Source organism: Nannobrachium achirus, assembly GCF_963921795.1.
Source record: "Nannobrachium achirus genome assembly, chromosome: 17".
NCBI classification, from domain to species: domain Eukaryota; kingdom Metazoa; phylum Chordata; class Actinopteri; order Myctophiformes; family Myctophidae; genus Nannobrachium; species Nannobrachium achirus.
Window position 1 is genome coordinate 33,878,049 of NC_137824.1, and position 24,330 is coordinate 33,902,378.

At 41.3% G+C, this 24,330-nt stretch overlaps 1 protein-coding gene across 1 annotated transcript in view; it reads left to right on the plus strand.

Moving 5' to 3' along the window:
• The window catches only part of tenm1 (teneurin transmembrane protein 1), a gene marked incomplete at both ends in the record, with an annotated part of 491,087 nt that overhangs the window by 119,774 nt on the left and 346,983 nt on the right, over window positions 1-24,330 (plus strand). The window contains one exon of the mRNA XM_080745426.1: window positions 17,373-17,643. Within this exon, the coding sequence (XP_080601552.1) occupies window positions 17,373-17,643 (271 nt within the window). The remainder of the gene's footprint in view (window positions 1-17,372; window positions 17,644-24,330) is intronic.

Here is a 24,330-nt window from a genome sequence, read left to right on the forward strand (position 1 = left end):
CCTTTATTAATAAAAATACATGTATGTATCCATATACATATGGAGTTCAATATTGATGTTTTTGGAGAAGGTATGTTGTAAATGTATGCTACTTAGTAAGGGGCCTCGGGTTAGATACTCTTTGTATGGCCTCTGGAGGTCCTTGTCGTCGGTTAGTAGTATGCCCAGCACATAAGATGTGGGACGTCACAAAGCCTGCGGCCATGTATCATTTTCCATCAGGCCTGTTGGTTTTCACGCTCCAGTGCGGCGTTCATGCGCTGCAAGTCAATGGCAGACTTGGCAGTCAGACAGACAGCCATTGACTCCGGCCTAACAATGGCTACTTTCTATGACGGTAGTCCCATATGACATGATGGACTGGACTATCTCCATATATAGTGTTATCCACATTTCGTGTAGCTGCCCTGTACAGGAAGTGATGTCACAACTCGCTGACATCACACTGACATCACAGAGGCTTCGGAAGGACAGTCACGAGGCTTCGGACACTCAAGCGACATGATTCTTCAGAGTATATGCGACCTTCGGTCGCAATTATGGACATTATGTTTGGGTGGGGGAAATTCAAAGTCTTTTTTTTCCCTTCTTCTTCTTCTATATAAACCAGTGTTTTAGCTTGAGACCCAAACTAGTGTAAATAGCAGATCTACATGCTCACAACACATCACATGAGCATGTAGATACGCTATTTTCACTTCTTCTTAAAAGTATTGTTCCCCTCTAAAATAATGGATTTTTTCCCTTCTTTTTAAATGGAATATTTTTTCTTTTTAATAGGAAAATGTATAGGAAACATTGGTCCGCGATCACACATATCGGGTCCTGACCCATTGTTTAGGGAGAAATGTTTGTTGTTGTTTTTTTCTCAGGCTGCATTCTGCACACAAAGGGAAGCTTTGGCTCACCTTGAGCTCCAGTTATTCAAATGCAATGAATTCTAGGATGTAGGGCTCTGGTTTTATTAGTCAGATTAGTGAGCACAAAATATCTTTTGTTGCGTTTTATAACAATCCTCGTTCGAAAACAATAGACATTGCAACAGATCACGTTTTACAGTTTCAGAATGATAAAGAAACGTAATAGGATTGATATGAAAGGATAACTCAAATACAAAATTAAAAATGTACCCCCCCCCCCCCCCCCCCCCGTCCCCGTCCCCGTCCCAAATCAGAGCTTGCACGTTTTAATATTGTTTCATAGATTTATGATATGAATTAAATGCTGGTGGCTAGGCCTGTCACAATTTATTACATAATCATCTAATCGCAATTATTTGACATAATAGCAATTATTTTGTCATAATCATTTTCATGTTTAAAAATGTTCATAATTTTCAAACATTTTCAAAAATAGTGGAAATAGCAGATCTACAAGCTCACAACGTGTCACATTGCTTGTAGATCGGCTACTTCCACTATCAATGTTTTTTTAAGTATAAAGTAGTCAAATATGTCAATCATTTCTTTGTATATTTAGGTTATGTGTCATATCTGCCATGTGCAACTTCAAAGACTAAAAACAGAAATGTAATTGTCAACAACAAAAACACAATTAAATCGTTAATCGCTATTATTTAAGTGACAATTAATCATCATATAAGATGTCATATCGTGACAGCCCTATACTGGTGGCACACATGCACCGTTATGTTGTAGTCGTTATTCATTTCAAGCTTAACTTATGTTTCCAAAGATGTATTTTTGTAACCTTTGTCTGATGACGATTATACTTGAACTATTTTAAAACTAGAGATACGTAATGTATGTAACATACAGTACATGGTCCTGTTAAAGTACTGCATAAGATCAGAGATAATCCCTGGTTTTCAGATGCAATACCACACTTTGACAAAGAAGGGATGCTGCTTGGACAAAGGCTGGGACATGTACTGTATGCCTCAGTAGAGTGGACTTAACTGTAGATTGCTCAGAAATGTGTCAACATGAATTTGAATCAGAATTCCATCTGAAAGCTGTTACTGGAAAACAATCCCACAGAAATCTCGAAATCGATCAAATCTGTTATTGGTTGTAAAGTTTCTGCTAGCCTCCCTGGCCATGCACCCCAAGACAGACGATAAGACAAATTAAGGATTAAAAAAAAAGAAAAAAAAGAAAAGCAATATCGTAGTGTTTTTTTAATGAGCATTTAATTTCTTCTGGATCAGTTTTTAATCATTCTAATGCTGACTTTGACACTTCTGTGTAATGGTCTATGACGAACACTGTTGCAAGCGAGGCACGTTATAAATCCCTTCCATTTGGAACCCGCCACTGCTGCTGAAGTTGGTAAAGCCCTGAAAGATAGGGAGGCTAAAAAGTCAACAGGCCTGGAGAATCTAGACCCATATCTCCTAAAGACAGGAGCTTATGCACTGCAAAGCCTACTGCTGCTGTTTTTAATCTTAGTTTTGTGACCAGCACAATCCCTAAAATATGGAAATCTGCTTATGTCCTTCCGTTCCGTACAAAAAGTGCAAATGCAAATGCAGACCATTAAAAGAGCGCAGATTCCTCAGATGTGAATAACTATCGCCCCAAATTCTGTGCTCCCTGTCCTAGCCAAAGTCTTTGAATCCCCTGTGAATGTTTAATTAAAGCCGTTCCTAATGGAAAATAACATCCTGAGTGAGGTTGAGTCCGCTGTGCGGCGTGCCGAACAACACCTCTTAGCTGTCCTAAAATCACTGTGAACCAGGGCCTCATGGGGCTTATTGCTTTATTAAACTATAAGGCCATCCTATCTTTGTACAGTAGCTTTCTCTACTTTAGCTCTAATAGCCACCACATCTGGTGGCTACTACTTCTCAAAGAGCACAGAGTAATACTGGACTAGGAAACACAACCTCTTATGGTTACCTTTAGCTTGGAATGGGTAACCGCTTAAACAGTATATAGTATATATATATATATGTGTGTCCCAATCTCCCCAGGAGCCAGTCATTGCAATTTTTTTCATTTTCATTTTTTCATTTCATTTGAAAGCTGGGGATCATAGCTACAAAATGATATATTGGTTGTGGAGATTGACCCAACAGTTTTGAAGATATGGCTTATAGAATGATGCCATGCTGAAATAGGACTTTTGAGATATTCAAGTTTTAAATAAATTTCTAACCTGCAATGACCTGACTCCGCCACATGGGGAGCAATCTTCAATTCAATCTTCAATTCAAAGAAGCTTTATTGGCATGAGAACACAAACGTTTACACAGTGGTGGAAAAAGTACCAACATTTTATAATAAAAGTAAAGTATCAATTCTGCAATGTAGAATCACTCTGTTACAAGTAAAAGTCCAGAATAAAAAATCTACTTGAGTAAAAGTACAAAAGTATTGGTATCCAAATGTACTTAAAGTACCAAAAGTAAAAGTACAAAATGTTTGAAAATAGCAGATCTACAAGCTCACAACGCGTCGCACAGCAATGCGTTGTGAGCTTGTAGATCGTCTATTTTCAAATAGCCTTGGTATAACATAGGGCTAAAGTGGTTTATGTATGTTTTAAACTTTAGTTATTGCTCTCTAAAAAGATAATGCCACAACAGCATCTCAAGCATTATTGGGCTAAATGTAAAGACGCTACAGTGCGCCAACCGTGAAGCAGTTTAACCAATTTGCTACATACGTCTACACAAACGGTCAGATTACAAAGATAAATTGCTTAGTGAAGGCTCACAGATGTCACCATAGGGTACGCTCCAGCAGAATGTCCCGTAATGATCGTATTATTTAATGAGGAGCATTTTAATCCGATCGGTCGTCGTTTCCTTAAAAAGGTATTAATGTATCTAAGTGCAGTACACCTCGCAACCGATGGGGTCGCATGGCTGAAAAACAACAGAAAATGGCATCTGATCGGATTAAAATGCAGTTTATTAAACAATACGAAAGATACGGGTAATTCTGCTTGAGCGTACCATACTGTGACATCTGTGAGACTTCAGTAAGCACGTTATCTTTGATATATGAAGGTTTTTGTAGACGTACGTAGCAAATAGGATTAACTGCTCAACACGAGGTTGAAGTGAATTTATGACGTGTGCAACAGGGCTAACTGTGCTAAATGTAGCATAATCAGTGTTTGTGAATTGTGTAACTTCAGTCAGAAGGATTATTTAACCTGATAATAAAACACAATCTACAGGCTTAACCGCCTCGCGTTGTGAGCTTGTAGAAGAGAGCAACAATAGAGTTGGGTCACGTTTTATTTGTTTATAGCCTGCAGCTAGCGCTAGCTAACGCTAGCTAGCGTTAGCCGTTAGCCGTTAGCCACTCATAGCCAGTCAACCAGAATAGTCTACTCTAAAGTCAACTTTCCGACGGCGAGTGAACGATTGCATTCCATCCATGTTTTCTTGGCTGTCAATTTATTGTCCAAAAAAACAAACACCCTGAACGTTAGAATTAGATAGTTTAGGACGACGCTGATCTATTCAATGCTAAGCTAACTCAGTGACAAAGGAAGCTTCCGCACCGGAGCTTCACAGAAGACAAACGCATACGTCACAGACGCCTCCAGGCAGGAACGGATCATTTCACCAGCGTAGAAGAAGAAACAGCGGAAGAACGGCGGAAGAATAATAAATAATAATACACAAAATCATACATTACGTGGTTAATAATTGTTCATTTGGAACACACGTGGCATTAAATTAATGGGATAAATACTGTGGGTTGCTTCGCTAAGTAATGGAGTCCCGATATTACCGCATTTGGCTACAAACGGCTAACAAAGGCTGGCTAGTTAGCATTTTAGCTAATATAAACTGGGAGGACTAACAGAATTATGTACCGATCTCTCACATTAATTAAAAAAAGTCTTATTTACATGCAGAGTTAAGCTCTGGCGTTTAAGTGAAATGTAGCCTAGATATTATGAGATGCTGTTGTGGCATAAAAAAAAAAAGAGCAAAAAAAAAAAAAAAAATCATTTTGGCTACAGGGAATAATGACAGTCCCCGAGATGACTAGCTGCTGGGGGTGCTGGGACACATATATATACAGTATATACTGGAACGGCAGTGTCAAAGTGTCCTTGAACAAGACGCTGAACCCCTAATTGCTCCTGATGTGCTGGTTGGTGCCATTTTACTGAGCTCTATGGTCTGCTATATGCCATATACAACTATTCTCTTTCTCAAAAAATACTAGATAAACAAGCTCACAACACGGAGCAGTGCGTTTTGAGCTTTTAGAGCTGGTATTTTTGCTGGATGTTCGCCCCCAGAATAGGGACGCTAGGATTCATGTGGTTGAAATATTGTTTTAGATATCCTGGTTACATTTCTGATAGTGAATTATTTGCAAGAAGAGTGTCATTGTTTTCTGTAGAGTACCATTGATTATGCGATTCTACCTTTAACGAAGGAGGATAATTAATATGGGTATCAGGGATCTCCATAACTGGTCCGATATTAATAAAGGATAAAATTAAATAAAAGTCCATATATGGTATTCCCAGATGATGTCCTGTAAGGGTAAGCACACTAACATAGTCCATATATGGCCAAGACAGATGGTGCGACCTCGTTCTTTAGGGCGAGGTCGCTTTTCGCCCTTAGGCGTCTTACTGGTTAATATATAGCCTACAGTATGTATTCATGTTTTATGTAACAATGACACTTTAATTTGATTGTTACCACTGTTTGTTTAATGCATTTCTCCAGTCATGGAAAACTGGACAGAAATTGTTGTCCTGGAAAATATGTTTGTGTATAACCAGTAATGACTGCAAAGTAGACTTCCGTATCGCCGGGGTGTTGTATGTTCAGATGCATCTACATTCTTACAGTACATTGCGAAATCATATCGTTTTGCCCCATCGAATTAATATAAAAGGTAGCTGCATGATTTAGAATGACACACATTGCAGGACGTCTTGAACACGGCCACCTCTAAAGCACAATACTTTAGATTTGTTCGTCAAGGTGACTCTAACCTGAGTGCACTGAGATGTGATTTCACTTGCATTCACATCTTGAAAATAACTAGTCTCAATAAATACTGTAGCCTCGCCACTTTTGTCAAGTGTGAGAGCGGACAGAAGCAGTTAAAATGCTTTCCTATTACTGGTCACTCATAATAGCATCCTTTCAGCGCTGTCTCCCTCTAACAGAGGCAGGTCCTCTGTTAACCTATTTTGCACATAAGTGTAGATTGGTATTTGCACAGCATAATTGGCAATTTAGGTATAAAGGTTGGCACTTTACTGTAGGTATAGAGGTTTTGGTGTCCGGGTAGCTCAGTCTGTAAAGCTCTCCACAAGGTCATGGGTACGATCCCGGGAACCGCCAACTATAAGCGTATGAGTAGCACGGCTTGGGTGCAGCAAGTCATGCAAAAGTACTGGGAGCTGATGGTAGGTGTGGCGCTCCACCTCAGCAATTCATATCCCAGGGGTCTAGCGCAGGGGTCTTCAACAGGGGGTCTGGGACCCCTAGGGGGTCCTCAGAGTTACTACAGGGGGTCCCCCAATCTTTGTGTGATAGAAACTTTTTTCTCCTTTTTTTTTTATATTAACCACTTGAAACCTAAGCGTCCATATTCTGAGAACTTTGGCCAAAAATAGACGATCTACAAGCTCACAACGCCTCGCAGCGCACCTCTACACCAAACCTCTTGGCAAAGAGGTTTGGTGTAGAGGGGAAAAAGAGCAGACTAAGTACATTGTGAAAGCCTGAAAGGTCAAACTTATTAAGTATTGAAGGTTCAAGTGGTTAAATATCTGGAAACACAAACTGACATGAATCCAAAATACACTGATGATTGTGCTGTCAGACGATGAAACTATATGGAATTTATCAAAAGGTTGTGGGGGTCCCTGCTTCATCTCTCCCTCAACTAAGGCGTCCTTGGCCTGAAAACGTTTAAGACCCCCTGGTCTAGCGCATTGTAACAGGGACAGACTCCTGTGTGTTAGCGGCTGATACTGACAATAAGTCACTCCCGACCTACATGTTGTATATACTATTTGCACGTTTTTATTTTGCATAGTCACAATCTTTTTGAGTTATTCCCTGTCCACTCGGCTAACTAGTTCCACCTGTGGCGTTACCTTGAGTTACCTGTTCAAGTTGTGCTGTTCTGTTCCAGTATAATTGGGCTGAACCAAGTCAGGATGGCAGAGGGGGGTTGTGATGACGAGTATCTAGAGTTGCTAATGGTTTGTTATAGTAGTAAGGAAAGAATCATTGTGAAAGAGTACTTTTGTGGTTCATGGATACTTTAAAGGACATGACATCAAATTGTATTAATTTCTTTTTATTTTTGGGCTTTTTTTGAATGTTTGAATCATTCCAATTCACCATTTTTACCATTCACCACTTTGGTTGTTGCGTTCCAAAAAAAAAAAAAGTTCCTGAACTACGACAGCTACAGGAATCTAGGTCGTAATTGCTTTAAAATATTTGTGAAGGGTATTTACGTTTTCATGGTGTGTTTATTTATGCATTATTTTGTTCGTTTTAGTGCAGTCTAGCTCACCTGTGCATAAAAGGCCAGTTAATATCAGGTAGAGCTGTGAGTGAAGAGCTGCAATTGTTCTTGTGTATTGTGCTGTGGTGAATAAATAATACGTAAATATACAGTCCAAAACATTGTAGGGATTCAATTAGCAATTAATCTGTACACAAGAGTAATAATAGTGTGGGTAATAATAATGATTAAAAACATGTTTACCCAACCGTTAAAAACTTTTATAATATGCAACAACAGTCTTTAGAGAGCTGTGCTCTCGTGTGTTATTGCCTCTATTTGAAGTAAATTGTATCAGAGAAATGTATGAGCCTGTGGCTCTCTATTTTCTTTTAATAAGTTGTTTGCTGTCATTCAGCGGCACCTCACAAAATGACTGGGTGCATGTGCACCCTCCCTTTCCACAATGATATGTGACAAAGACCAGCATTCATATTTTGATATGATTTGATATATGATATATTTATTGTCAGTTCACACTGAAATGTGTCTTGATGAAGCTGTTGGTAGTAGTATATATATATGTTAGTGTACAGGTAATAGTATGTTTAATAATATATCCAGGGCAAAAGAAAGCACTCACAACTCACTACCAAACACACTCAGACGGGGGAAAAACACGGCCAATTCAACTCCGGAAATTGTCAGTTCACATAATGTCTCACACCAATCCACCTGCCCCAAAATAGGGCCTGTTATCTCAATAAGCTGTAGTTAAGTAGTCAACAAACAGACAATACCAGCTCAGTGGCCTTATGGTTAGAGTGTCTTCCCTGAGACTGGCAGGTCAGGTCAAATTTCTGCAAACTAGCATCTATAAAATAAAGATAAGCATGCATACAAGGACAGACTGAGTGAGACTGCAAGGAGGAGTTTATTCCACAGCTTGAGAGCCATGAGGGAGAAGAGTGTAGCGTGTGGATCATTTTAATACTGAAAGATTATTATTAAAACATAATCCTTCACATGGGCGCTCTTATTTGGGGTAAATTGCAACTTTCTACTTGAGGGTGAATCATAACAGAACTGCGACACCAGTCTCTCTCCCCTATTATCACGCCAGCCAGACACTGAAATTCATGCCTCTCTCCACACACAAAAGGCAAATTTCTGAAGTGACTCACCTATTCACTGGGCAATGTTCTGGGATAGGAATCTGCCTAGAGATTACTCAAGATAATATCGTCTTTTGTTCTGTTCTGATTGCTGCTCTTGTTCTAAAACTACACAGAGCTGCTGTTGATGTTTTACATTTTCAAACTGATTAGGGAACATGGAAGCATTGTTGTTGAAGTATTGAACTAAATTAAAACCCAAATCAGAGCTCTCATGTGAAGGATTATTTGAATGTGTTAGTGCCCGAGCACTGCGCCAGAGAGAAGTCCTTTGAAATAGAAGGAAATAATATGTATTATTATTATTATTTCAGCACCAAGCTGGTAGGGCCCGTTCATCACTGCTTGCAGCTTAAATGTTACATTTTAGGTATGATTGTGTATGGTATAGCAAGATGATTGGAATAAAATGTATTCAATTGTTGGGTCCCACAGGGCTATTACTTATTTCCCTGTATAGTGTACACTAAATCCTTTCGCCAAAAACAGCAGATCTTGTTGTTATGAGCTTGTAGATCTGGTATATTTGCCAATTATGCTCTCATATGAGTGTCTATTGGTCGGCCCCCTGTGGTAGCTCACCTCAACTTATGATAGAATTATATACGAAGCATAGATCCGGTCCATGATTATGATTGGCTGAGCCGTGTTCAAAGCCCTTGTAAAATGCTCTACAAACACATCCTTGCCAGGATATCTCTCTCATGGCATGTACGGCAGCCCATGGCTCATGGGGAATGCATGATTGCTTGACGTCGCCGATGTATCGTCGGTGTCATTCATGTGTGTTGCTAGCCTACACGAATGACAGAATAAATGGTAATATCCCACTGTCAAAGACTGCTGTTTCCGCAGTGTACCAAAACGCTGCTCGGGCTGGGCTTGCGTGTTTGTGCGTGTGTGAGTGTGTGTGGTGGTCTGCCTGTGGGACGCAGACATGAAAGGGAGTGAATTGTGCAGAGTAAACTCTTTTCTATTGGCTTTCCTTTTGTTAGGTTGTATTTCGATTGTTCTGGTCGTAAAATTGGGGAGTTTCGAGAATATTTAAGGGTGTGTTATTTAAATGACGCTAGGTTTCAGCCGGCAACACTGAGATCAAATGTACGCCAGGATTGGCTGTTTAGGATGCGTTGATAAAAATGCCACTTCAACGTTGCTGCACACCAATATTTTTGGGAGAAAATACTCAGTTATTTACACTCCATTGATAAATGAGGGCCATTCTGTAGTGTGACCGTATGTACTGTATCACTGTTACTCCATCAAAGCTGTGTTTACAATATACACTGTTCGGTACCTGCCATGGATTTGCATAGAAACTTCCTTGTTTGTGCAGGCAGTCAGGGACTATTACAAAAAAAAAACTGTTTAACCACATCGTAAACCTTATAACGGAGCTCCCAGGGCTCTATAATAGGCCCTCTCCTTTTTCCCCCTCTACACCAAATCTCTAGTAGGGATTAGGGAGGTCAGGGTTCATGTGCTTAATTGAGATATGTCTATGATTCTCATGCTGCCAAGTACCGTTTATAAAAGCAACAAGCCATGCAACGCTGTGGTTTACAGCTGTGGTTCTCAACCTGTGGGTTGGGGGGGGGGGGGGGGGTCCCCAAATTATTTTGGGGGGTCCCCCAGATGATTAACTTAATGTGCAACATTTTTTTCTCACTCAACAGTAAACAAACTAACATAAAGTTTAAGTTTATATGGTATCTGCACATTTCTAAAGTGACAATTTAAGGACGTTTTAACACTTCTAAAACGACAAATTAAACATTGAACAAATTGTCAAATATCAGAGGCAGAAATTGTGAAAATAGCCGATCTGCATGCTCACAACGAGGCGTTGTGAGCATGTAGATCTGCTATTTTCACAATAGAACCGTGTTATCTTAGTGCTCGTCAGGGTGGGGGGTCCCCCGTTAAAATATGATTATTTTGGGGGTCGCGGCCTGAAAAGGTTGAGAACCACTGGTTTACAGAACAGCTACGGTGGTTTACGTCATGCCTAAATCTAAGTAACCCATGCCTAAATCGGGGCTTTAATGCTTTATAATAAATACAGTGTGCCACCTTTCCTGTACTGAATCTCTTTCCTACATCATCAGGAGTTTGTTTTGTGACTCCCAATACATTTCGTTTATGAGCAATAATCATCCAAATTCTATTTCCCTATCACGTTGATAGTAGCATTGCATTATTCCATAATGTTTAAATGTTCTGTTACAGTACTTCTTGGGTCAATATTTGAATCTTTAGCTTTTATTTTCTTCCCTGAGCTGGATAGGAGCTCTCTATGGGAGCTCGATGCACAGATTCCACCACTCAACCTCATCTTTGGAGTTCTGCTGCTTCACACGCAAAACAAATGCGACTGGAACGCTGTCTCCTTGCGCAAATTGGCTAATAAGCTGCTGCCATAGTAAATCTGATGTTAATTTCACACAGATTGCAAGAGTAACTATATTGTCGGAAAGAGACAGCTGCTTGCGCTGTACCTTTAATGCATGTGAATATAGCTCTAAACTTGCGATTACCTGTGATGTTTGAATTTATGTTGCATGTAATCATTAAATGAACTTATATTATAGCTCAAATTCTAAACTTTATTTTATTTTTTTGTGTGTGTGTGCCATGAAGCTTGTGGAATTTCATGCTTAAACCTTATACAAAAGCCCCTTTTTCCTACTACAAGGCAGAACCAGAACTTCTCCAGAACATGAACTATTATACTGTCACCGCGGTTACAGATAAGGTTCTGGGAACCTTCTTTAGGTCCTGCTCTTGATGTAGTACCAAACTTGAGTTCTGGGAACATATATGGGCGTGGCCAGCAGCGCTGCTGCTCTTTTCTGGGACCTTCTCGGTTAGATCTGGTTATATGGAAACGTAAGCAGAACTTGGTCCCTGGAACTAACAGGTTATTGAAAGCTCTTGGCTCTGGAAAGTTCTTGGTTCTAGTTCTGGTTCAGCCCAGGGACATGCTGGGCCCCTGATTCAGACCGGGAAAAAGAGTTGGAGAGGCCCTCATTGCGCGCTATAGAGAGAGATAGCGCTGCTGCAACTCAAAGATTTGTGACAAAGTGACAAGCCAGTGGGCCAATTACATGAGTTATATTTCGTTGTTGTCGGGTGGAAACCTTGTATGTCCAAAACCGTTTGTTTTGTATTTATCATTTTAAAAATGATTTAAACTAGTAAAAACAGCCGATCTACAAGCACCATGAGGCGTTGTGTGCTTGTAGATCTGCTGTTTTCACTACTTTTGTGCGGCGGCTTTGTATGATGAAGCAGGGCTTTGCTTTGCGAAAGAATTTACAAATTTGAAAATTGGAGATACAAGGTTTCTGCCCGACAGTGACGATTTACTTTGTTGGCTGCCCAGCCCCCAAAATGGAACATTTTTTTTCACAATTTTTTTCCTAATGGCCACCTTTAGTGAAAAAGGGTCTTCAATTGACCGGGATCCCCCAGGGCTTTATACTAGGACCCCTTCCTGTTTTGGCTATACTGTATCTTCCCAACACATCGCAACACGGTGCGCTGTGAGCTATTTTTGCCGAATGTTCACCAGGAATGCTATAGGGTTCATGTGGTTACAGAAAACAGGAGAATAGTTATTAGCCTTTATTTACTTGTTTACCTCTTTTTCTCTGAACGCTTGAGCTGTCATATCGATCGTATCGTACCACACGTCAATCAAGAGCAACTATCGGAGGAAATTGTCCCCGGGCAAGACTGAAACGCACCGCCATATCGCTGGCATATTTCTTTTCTTAGGATTATTCATCAATATGCTCTCTCTCCCCTACTGATTCTCAGCTCCTCGCTTCCCTCGCAAGGAATGTGTGCAGATTTAATTAGTTTGTGCAGCACAAAATGTATGATAGAACATTAACTGCATTAACTGTCAGTAACAGCAGACAGATATGTAGTTTGGGGACCTGCAGTGTTCTCACAACCGTGGCACAACCATATGGTATGGACACACACACAATCACACACGCATGCGCACGCACGCACGCACGCACGCACGCACGCACACACACACACACACACACACACGCACACACGCACATGCGCGCGCGCACACACACACACACACACACACACACACACACACACACACACACACACACACACACACACACACACACACACACACACACATGCATGCAAACCACCGTAACTCCCAGCTTGCACCTGTCTCCCAGGCACGCACAAATGCAAACTCGTACACAAATGGAAATGGACACACAGACGCGCGCGCACTCGTGCGCCCACACACGCATACACTCATACAGCCACGGGTGTTTGGCCAGATTGTTATTTGCATACGTTGACTTCCGAAAGGGAAGAAAAACATAACGACAGAGAGACAGACAGTCGGACAGACGAACGGATAAAGAGAGAGAGAGAGAGAGAGAGAGACTGAGAGAGGGAGCCAGGGGCGTCACACCAAGTTACAGGGCCCCCCAGAAGCAAAATGTGAGTTACTAACCCTCGCAGCGCGCACTCGGTGCCGCGCATGTGAGCTTGTATATCTGCTATTTTTCAATAGCTAAAGTTACTAGGGCCCCTCCACCTTTGGGCCCTACTAACTCAGTCCCACTTTACCCCCTTGTGACGCCCATGGAGGGAGCGATGAAAGAGCGTAGGCGATCTCCAGCTAGGTGGTGGGGTAAGGTTGGCGGTGTGACTGGCTCATTCCGCAGGGCCACAGATCTCATAATAAAAAAACATCACATGGGTAGTTTGAACTGGCAGGAACAGATTAAGCCCAAGCTGTTATCTCTTTAAAGAGCTCTCCCCGCATTCCGGCCAGGGCCAGGAGCCTGTTTACAGCGAGGCTGTGTGCATGCGTGCATGCGTGTGTGTGTGTTTGTGCGTGCGTGTGTGTGTGTTTGTGCGTGTGTGCGTGTGTGTGTGTGTGTGTGTGTGTGTGTGTGTGTGTGTGTGTGTGTGTGTGTGTGTGTGTGTGTGTGTGTGTGTGTGTGTGTGTGTGTGTGTGTGTGTGTGTGTGTGGGTGGGTGTGTGCAGGAGCGTCACACCAAATTCTGGGCTCTGGGTACAAGGATTCACTGCGGCCCCCCCATGAATGTTAACTATTGAAAAATAGCAGATATACAAGCTCACAGCGCGGCACCGAGTGCTGCGCTGCGAGCTTGTAGATCTGCTATTTTTGAAAAAATTGTGAAAATGTGTGCAAGAAACATATGTTTACATGTCAGTGGTGCTCAAACTTTTTCATGTCAAGGACCCCCAAGATGATATGTATTTGGCCACGGACCCCCATTTCAAAATATTTCGTTCCAGGGACACCCCCCTGAAGCAACATTTTTGAGTTAGAAATGTTTGCTTAAAAATATATCTATTCAAAGATTTTCAAACATTTTCACGACTTTTCAAAAATAGCAGATCTACAAGCTCGCAGCGTGGCACCGAGTGCACCGCTGCGAGCTTGTATATCTGCTATTTTTCAATAGCTAAAGTTACTAGGGCCCCTCCACCTTGGGCCCTAGTAACTCAGTCTTACTCCCCCCCCCCCTTGTGAAGCCCCTGCGCGCGTGTATGTGTGTGTGTGTGTGTGTGTGTGTGTGTGTGTGTGTGTGTGTGTGTGTGTGTGTGTATGTGTGAGAGTGTGTGTGCTTGCGTGTGCGTGCGCGTGTATGTGTGTTCAGCCACGCACAGGAGAGGACCTGACGGACCACTCCGGCTCCGTTTGGGCTCCAACACTGATTTATATTCCTAAATAAGCGTAATAACAATAAAATGCCAACCACCAACACGCTGCTATTTGTGATTTACAGCGCCGACGCCGCTCTCCTAATAAACCCATATTTACTCCCTCCCCTCCCTCCCTTCTTCTGCTCACACTCGATATCCCTCCTGCTCTCAATCTGTCCTCCTCTCCTCTCCTCTCCGTCTCCCAATCAAACGGTATATTATGTGTTATGTGTTGCCTAGAGTCAAAGGTTGTGGCAATATATATCGTCGTTGTCGGGTGAAAACCTTGTATGTCCAAAACCGTTCGTTTTGCATTTATCATTTAAAAAATGATTCAAACTAGTGAAAACAGCTGATCTACAAGCACACGGTGCGAGGCGTTGTGTGCTTGTAGATCTGCTGTATTCGGCCTTGTCTGATGAAGCAAGGCTTTACTTCGCAAAAAAAAAAAAACGTACAAATATGAAACTTGGAGATACGAGGTTTCTGCCCGATGGTTTCAGTATATTTAAAAAAACAGTAAGATTGGGAAAGGAGCGCTTGTTTTAGTTCACCTTATGGGCAGTCCCTGGAAGAAGCTCATGTCTCAGTGCCAGTGGTAGAGCATTTTCACTGCATTGGTCCCACGTCTCATTGTTCCTCCGTTGTTCCCATATAGTCCCACGCTGGGGAATGCTAACCTGGTGAATGCTACTATGTCTAACCTCAGTAAAACTATGCCTAACCCTAATCCTAACCCTAACCTCAGTAAAACTATGCCTAAGCCTAACCCTAATCCTAACCCTAACCTCAGTCAAATTATTCCTAGTTCCCCGAAGGAGGCACCACTTGCTCCACCTTGTGCCCAAAAACGGGCGCCCCTGTTCTCAATCTTACTGAATCTAATAAAACTGACATGTACTGTATGTATGTATGTATGTATGTATGTGTGTACCGTATGTGTATACTGTATATATATATATATATTAGGGCTGTCCAAGTTAACTCATTTAATCGCAGTTAACTCACCGTTATGTTAATCGCGATTAATTATTTTAATCGCAATTAATCGCATATTTATTTATTTGGTTTAGGACAGTGGTTTTCAACATTATTGTTATTGCAGCAATTATTTTTGGGGAGGGGGAGGTCCCCATATGATCAGCTTAATGATCTGCACATTTCTAAAGTGACAATTTATTGAATTTTAATTATTTTATTAATACCTCTAAAATGTTTTTCTTTTCTTTTTTTTTTCATGGTGACAAAACTAATCAACAAACTACTACAGTACTCATATTACTAAGTACATTTAGATTAAGTAAATTAAGCAGATCCTTATACCCATCTGCTGCCGCCTGTTTAATGCAGTACCATTATGATTTATTTGTGGTTGTAATTGATTTCCAATAAAGGATTAACATAATTTTGCATAAAGCCAGCATATTTTTCCACTCCCATGTTAATAGGGGTATACAAGACTTGAGAAATATCCCTCTAAGGAAAATTGTGAACAGATAAAAATGTATGACTTATGTGCGATTAATCGCACGATTAACTAGATAAATCATGCGATTAATCGCGATTAAAATATTTAATCGTTGGACAGCACTAATATATATATATTATACCTGTCGAATTTAGCGCGCTATTAACTAGTTAACTCATCTAGTGCCTTTCGCGTGATGTCACGCGATAAGTACTAGAGTACGTATAGTGCCGAATGCGTGATGTCGCGCGAAAAGTAATATATTACTGTAACGGCGAGTAAAAATACCTAGTACAATGGCCGACGCTCCGGAGACGAAATCCGCGCTGATTTGTCATCATCACGGCTCCACGAGCACACAATAGTCATCCCATAACATTGAGGTGGACGGCCGATCTCATCTTTAATGTCCATTATCTCAAAACAACACTTTAGAAGCGAAGATGGAGGCAGATGCTCGCTTATAAAACACATGTATAAACGCTCCTATGCAATCCAGCATGGCACCACGTAAACAATGATCAGTTCCGTCGCAGGATCCGATGACGTCAGACCGGAAGTACTTCCGGTCTAGGACTTCTGGCCTTCAAAATAAGACAATGGCCGTTAATGGGGCCGGGAGGGGGCACTCTGGACCCCCTAATCCGTTAATGTCCTGGGCTCTGGATGAGTTAACTCACAATCCTTTTAATGCCGAGAATTTTTTTAACGTGATAAAACATTGACCAGCTCAGTGGCCTAGTGGTAGAGTGTCCGCCCTGAGACTGGAAGGTCGTGGGTTCAAGCCCCGGCCGGGTCATACCAAAGACTATAAAAATGGGACCCATTGCCGCCCTGCTTGGCACTCAGCATCAAGGGTTGGATTGGGGGGTCAATTCACCAAGTGATTCCCGAGCGCAGCTCCTTGCCGCTGCTCACCGCTCCCCAAGGGGATGGGTCAAATGCGGAGAATGAAGTGCACATATATGTGACATAGTTACTGGGACTTTGACTTTGACTTTGACTTGACATGTATGTGGTCGTGCTGCTCTGAACCAAATTCAGCCCTTAACTCATTGAGTGCCTATCCCGAACTAGTTCGGCTTTATTATCGCATCCCAGAGTGCCAATCCCGAACTAGTTCGGCTTTTTAATAAAAAAAATAAAAAATAAAAAAAATTGTTTACAGAGGACGATATTTGCCGATATTTGCTGATATTTACCATCCACTCCAATGCAATCCAGGATCTTTAGAGCTCATTTTCTCTGTTTTTTCTCCCATGCATGAGGTGTGCAAGGTTTAATCATGGCTAAGTTGACGAAAATCTAAATCTAAAATGCTTGGTAGCCAATAGCTAACTTCAAGCTAACTTCATCCTCTTCCTGTACATGCACAAAGGAAAGTGTTCTGGCAAGTCATGGCTCCAGGGCTTGGGCATGCATTACCAGCATATCTCTATTATTCTCTGGCCACTGGGCGCCCTCTAGTGGTGATAGGCTGGCATTAAATGAGTTAATGTAACTTTTATTGTGTTGAAACTTTCTCTTCGTATTTCTTTTTTTTACCAAAAAAACTAAACTCCCTCCCTCTCCTCTTTCACACAGAGTTACCCAGCAGCCCCGGCGGACAGTTCACCTTCCGCCCGCTGCCCCCTCCTCCGCCGCCGCCCCACGCCTGCACCTGCGCCCGCCCGGCGCCATACGCCCAGGTGAGCCTGCAGAGGAAGACCATGCCCACGCAGCGCTGCCACCAGCAGGCCGGAGGCCAGGGCAACAGCAACCCGGGCACGGACGTGGGCTCCGGCGGCGGCGGCGCGGACCCCGCACACCTCCACAACAGCTGGGTGCTCAACAGTAACATCCCTCTGGAGACCAGGTGAGACACCATGCAGGCTGCTCAGCATCTAGACTCAAACCTTTTTTTTAACCTAATTTCTATTTGCAGTTTGTCACATATCTAGCCTGACACTCAGCCTGAATTGACATTTCGTCTCACTCCATTATTCAGTCTGAAAGTGCTTCCCTCCAGAGCTGTTTCTGGGATGGGCGTTGCCAAAGAGGCAGTCTTCTGCGATTGGTTCACCGTCTGACCAACACAACAGTAGCAAAGCAGATGACGTAGTGTTGTTATGTGTGGCTGGATAGTGGCTAGCCTGTTGCTTGCTAGTGCTACTTGCTAACCAAAGAAACAGCAGGAATAGGAGCACAACAAATTTGTAATCAAACAAAACATAACATGTCTGCTACTGATGTTTCATAGCGAGATCGATACGATCGCATTTTACCGCTATGCGATGTGTGCGGTCCCGTCCGGCGGCAGCGAATTGCACATGAGTTCTGGGAAAACCCCACCCACGCTGATCACAAGACGCTGATTCACAACGCTGATTCGCTGTACGAATTTCCAAACGAGGAAAACCTCTTCAGTGAGAGCAACACCAGACTCCCTGAATCGCCAAAACAAAATCTTAAAGGGGTGTGGCTAGCGATTCAGGGTCTGAACCAGGCTATCACACATCTTCAAAGGGTCAAAATTTTTACATCAATTTGATCATCACATTTTAGTCCATATCAAACATTTGTGGTGTCATTCTGTTGAGTTATATATTCAGTCAATTTCTCCCATTTCTCAAGGAACGGTTCTTCTTGTATCCTGAGTTTGTGTCTAAATCTCTCCATCATATATATTTCACCACTGCTCACAAGTTGGAGGGTCACTTTTATACCACAATCTTGTTATTGCTTTTTTTACTGGCTGCCACCAGCACCTTGACCAGATACATGTCATCTCCATGTATGTTTTCCTGCGTCAAGTTTCCTAGACATATTGTAGCACCACACTTGTCTTCGGTATTTCGTATGGGGGGGACATGTATCTATCGTTGTTGTCGGGTGGAAACCTTCTATGTCCAAAACCGTTTGTTTTGTATTTATCATTTTAAAAATGATTTAAGATAGTGAAAATAGCCGATCTACAAGCACACAACGCCTCACAGTGCGAGGCGTTGTGTGCTTGTAGATCAGCTGTTTTCACTAGTGTTGCGCGACTTCTTGTATGATGAAGCAGGGCTTTGCTTTGACGCAATCTATCTATTTTTGAAGTAACTATATTTTCATTTTATATACACAGAATACATCCATGAAAGTTCAAGTTGTCTTGACTTGGAGAAAGAAAGAAAAAGACAAACAATGCCTGAGTCACTTGATCAAAGGATATTCCTGAAATGAGTTTCCTGAGTTGGCTGATTCTGTTTTATTATTTCATTTATTTTCCAACATGGGGCCTTGAGGAAAATGATATTTTTCACAGATTAAAGGCCTTGTTAAGACAGACATGCTTGGCAGTGGATTGTGGGTATGTCTGCCCACCACTGGGGGCTATCGTTACCTGACCGCTCGGATCAAAGACAACACAGAAACCCCCCTGGCTTGTCAGATCCTGTCTGTTCTCCTGCCCTGCCCCATCTTCCAAAAAAAAAGACACAAGGACGATAACATCAGCTTTTTTTTCTTTGCTTTTTTTCAGGACTCGCTCAGAACTCAGCAACTCTTTATTGAATTCAGAGTGAATTTGCTTTGGCGCCTAGTTGCTGTTACAGCAAAGCCACTGCTTATCAATGCAGTAATTAAAGCTGCAATCCAGAACTTAATTTATTGAATTAATTGAAACGTTATTTTAACCAATCTGCATCGTAGAGCAATGCTTCTCAACCCGTGAGCCCCCCAAATAATAGCATTTTCTCCTTTAAACCTTGACAAATGTGTTTTCATGATTTCTATGATGCCAAATAAATAAGAACTTAAAGTACACTATGTCAGGTCCATTGATCCAAGTTGAACACAATCGATTGATTGATCATAACATACTCTGAAAATGCACACGGACCACATCACCTGACCACTTAACTCTTTGACTGCCATATAGATGTATGCTAAACTAAAACACTGTCTTCCCTTGCCAGGAAATCGAGGGGTGTTTTCATGTACCTTTGAAAATTCATCGAATATTATACATCCATCCGATCCATCCGCGAGTGGATCGGGGGGAAATTAACTAATTAAATTGACGGATGTGATAATCCATTGCAGAGATATAACCAGTTGACTGTGGCTTGTTTTTGCCCAAAATCTGAGAAATTAGACTTCTTTATTTATTTATTTTTGTAAACGAAAGTAAACCATCTTGGTTTCGTTCAGATCAGTGGCGTCAGTTCAGCAAAAGCTAGGGTATGGCAAAGATGGGAGTCCTCGTGGATAAGAGGCATTACATTTTGTATAACACGGTTATATGAGGCGTTGTGAGCATGTAGATCGGCTATTTTCACAATGTCTGATAAAACAGAATTTTGGCATTTTTTTACACAGGTTTCTACGGTTTCTTGGTCTGGATATGGCAGCCTGGAACAGTTGTTCAAGTGCAGCTAAACTTGGCATTTTAGTACAGTAAATGTGCCACAATTAACAATAATGCATTGCACCTGTGCAGCTGACCTGCGGAACCTGTGAATATACTATTTTGTCGAGATGGGGAGAATACAATTATAATACCTTGTTAGTGACCATTTTGTTACATTTTGCATTTGTAGTTATTTTACTGTAATTTAGCAACATAATAACCAGCGCAGATAGACAAAGAGACATTCATGGATTTATATTTAAAAGTAACTTTTATTTTCCCCCCTGGACCCAGGGTATGGCAGCTGCATACCCCTGCCATACCCAATTGACGCCCCTGGTTCAGATCACATGACTTCTGGCTGCACACTACTTTGTTGCTGTTGGGATCCTTCACAGACACACCTCAGGGCCAAGCAGGCATTGACTCTTGACTGAGTGGCATAACTTTATTCTCTCATACAGAGAGACATAAAATGATTACAGATTTAATATTCATAATGGTTCATTTACATTATTCTAGAAGGATAAAAAGAAAAATGCTTAAGAACAGAATTGACATTGCTTTACTGTTATTCTCTGACATTGTATAGCCTAACAGAATATTATTTCTTCAGATGAAATCTCAGCCGTGTTATTCAATATTATAGACGTAATCATTCATAATTAGCCTAGCAAACTCTCAATATCTATGCTCTGATGCGGCTTGCCTGGAGTGGAGAGAAAAACCTCTCTGGTTTTCCTGCAGATTTACATGTGGGCCAATCACAGTGCGTGCCTGATGTAGCTACTAGGGTTGGCATCCATTATCCTTTTAATAGGATTTGATATCAAACTAGACTAAATTAAGCTTAACTAGACTAGACTAAACTAAACTAAACTAAACTAAATTAAACTAGACTAGACTTAATTAAACTAAAGTAAAGTAAACTATCAAAACCCTGGCCTGGTAAACCAGACTCTCCGTTGGAATCAGAAGGAGGAGGAGTCAGTTTACCAGGATAACAAAAACTCACTTTAAAAACTAATAAAAACTGAACTGAAAACATGAAATGAAAAATAGAAAAAAGAAAGAAAGATAAACATCTGAATGTAAACATCACAGAAGTTCAGAAACACAAAGGAATTATTTATGAGAAAACAACAATGAAAATGAAACACATTATTTATGAGAAAACAATCATCAAAATGAAACACATTATTTATGAGAAAACAATAATCAAAATGAAACACATTATTTATGAGAAAATAATAATCAAAATGAAACACATTTACTTTGATCAGTAAATTCACATCAGGTGATCAGTAGCAAAGACTGGCTGGGATCACACATTTCATCAAACTAAATCTAAACTAGACTAATTTAAAATAAACCAGACTAATCTAAACTAGACTAATTTAAAATAAACCAGACTAATCTAAACTAGACTAATTTAAAATAAACCAGACTAATCTAAACTAGACTAATTTAAAATAAACCAGACTAATCTAAACCAGACTAAACTAAACTAGACTAGACTAAATTAAACTAGACTAGCAAACCCCGTTTTAAACTCAAATGAAAACATAGAAGTAAAAAAGCAAAAGGAAAAACTAAACTAAACTGCACTCTGTCGAGGTGCCAACTTGTGCCTTGTGCACAAGCAGACCATGCACGGCCGTGCATGGATTTATATTCATATCTTCTATCAATCTGGTAGATTCATGTTCATGGGTTCAATGTTACATTTAAAGCCCTCAATACTCAGTGAACTTTGACCTGTGGCTCTGTACTTGGTCTGCTGAATTAACAACACATCCTATCACACAAAGAGTTGGAGGACCCCCTGTAGTAACTCTGATGACCCCTAGGTCATTCTGTCTTTTTATTGATTACTATCTCTGAGCTAACCAGACATTTCACTGCTTTTTAGAACTTGTTTTTAAATTGTATGTGACAAATAAAGGTTGATTGATTGATTGATTGATTCTGTCTCCAGATTTATACATATTTATGTTAATTGGTTGTATTGGTTGGTTAATTTTATGTTAATTGGTTGTATTGGTTGGTTAATTAGTTGTACTTCAATGTGACATAAAAGTAGCAAAAAACACAGCACGTCACAATGAGACGCACTGTGAGCTTGTAGATCGGCGATTTGTTCTGTGTGTGTGTGTGTGTGTGTGTGTGTGTGTGTGTGTGTGTGTGTGTGTGTGTGTGTGTGTGTGTGTGTGTGTGTGTGTGTGTTTGTGCGTGTGCAGGGGTGTCACACCTGGGCCCCCCATGAATGTTCTTCATAGGGGGAGGGGGTTTAACCAGCTTGTACATATTGAAGCCCTACTGGCCAAAGCTGGAACTGCATGCGGTGTGAAAAATAGATGCACGAGCAAAAGAGCGTCGCTGGGGTCTGCCATGGGGTTCAATGGACGTTCGTGACGTTCGTGACGTTTGTGACGTCATTACGTCTCGACGTAACACATTCTGGCCTCTAATTATGTGCCAATTTCCCACAGAATGCACCTGGATTCACCCACAATGCACCAGAATTCAGCTACTTCCGCATGCTTCAAAACGCCACTGAGCAACTTGCATTGAAATGAACTGCTGGGGGCGGGGCTGTCCACTCTCTATTATATAAAACTCAGCACAAAAAATAATAATTAATTATATCTCCCCTTTAATAATACCAAAATGTATTGTGTTTTATATCATTGTTATCGTTGATTTGTCACCTTTACAACGAGGTACAGCTTGTAAGGATCTGGCATTCGTGGAATGAGCAACATAACCAAACGTTTGGGTAGCGTCCCTCCAGAAATGGTCAAAATGGCCTGGCAGGCCTGCAATACTGTTCTTTTGGTGTTTGGCTGTGTTGCTCATTCCACGAATGCCAGATCCTTACAAGCTGTACCTCGATGTAAAGGTGACAAATCAACGATAACAATGATATCAAACACAATACCACGCGGCATAATTAAAGGGGGGAAATAATGGACCGAATGTTGGCAAATTTTGCATTGAAAGCCATTTTTGCCAAAAATGTGTCGGCGCTACCCAAACGTTTGGCTGTGTAACTCATGCCTCGAATGCCCGATGCTTACAAGCTGTACCTCGTTGTAAAGGTGACAAATCAACGATAACAATGATATAAAACACAATACAATTTGGTATTATTAAAGGGGAGATATAATTAATTATTAATATGTTTCCTTTCTTTTTGTGTTGAGTTTATATATACTGTATATACTCTATGGCAGGGGTTCCCAAACCTTTTTGTCTCAGGTCACCCCATAAATATTGTTTTAATCCGAGGCACCCCTACATTATAATGTTCACTCCCAGCACTTTGTACTTCAAGTTTAAAATGATACTAAATAATGTTTCAAGTGAAATTCCGAATATTATCAAATTATCTCGCGGTACCCCTGGACTGCCGTCGCGTCACCCCAGGGTGCCCCGTCACCCCAGGGTGCCCCGTCACCCAGGGTGCCCCGTCACCCACTTTGAAAACCCCTGCTCTATGGGTTTAACTCATTTAGACTGGGAACGCATTATTACGCGTTATTTTGTGCTTTAACTATTGAAAAATAGCAGCTCTACAAGCTCACAGCGCGGCACCGAGTGCCACGCTGTGAGCTTGTAACCCTTTTTTATATATACATATTTTTTTAAGAGTTTGTGCAAGTCTTTGAATATTTCAAATCCTAAGTTAAAAAAACAAAAACAAAAACAAAAACAAAAACAAAACAAAACAAAAAACCTATCGGTATGTTTCTATGTCAGTGGCGCTCAAACTTTTTTCATGTGAAGGACCCCCAAAATGATATGTATTTGGCCACGGACTCCCATCTCAAAATATTTAGTTCCAGGGACCACCCCAGGGACCCCCCCTCCCCCCCTTCCCCACAGAAGCAAAATTTTTGTTACAAACGTTTGCTTAATAATACATATATTCAAAGATTTGCACCCATTTTGACGACTTTTCAAAAATAGCAGATCTACAAGCTCACAGCGTGGCACTCGGTGCCGTGCTGTGAGCTTGTATATCAGCTATTCTTCAATAGCTAAAGTATAAAATAATTAAGGCCCCTCCGCCTTGGGCCCTGGTAACTCAGTCCCACTACCCCCCCTTGTGACGCGTGCGTGCGTGCGTGCGTGCGTGCGTGCGTGCGTGCGTGCGTGCGTGCG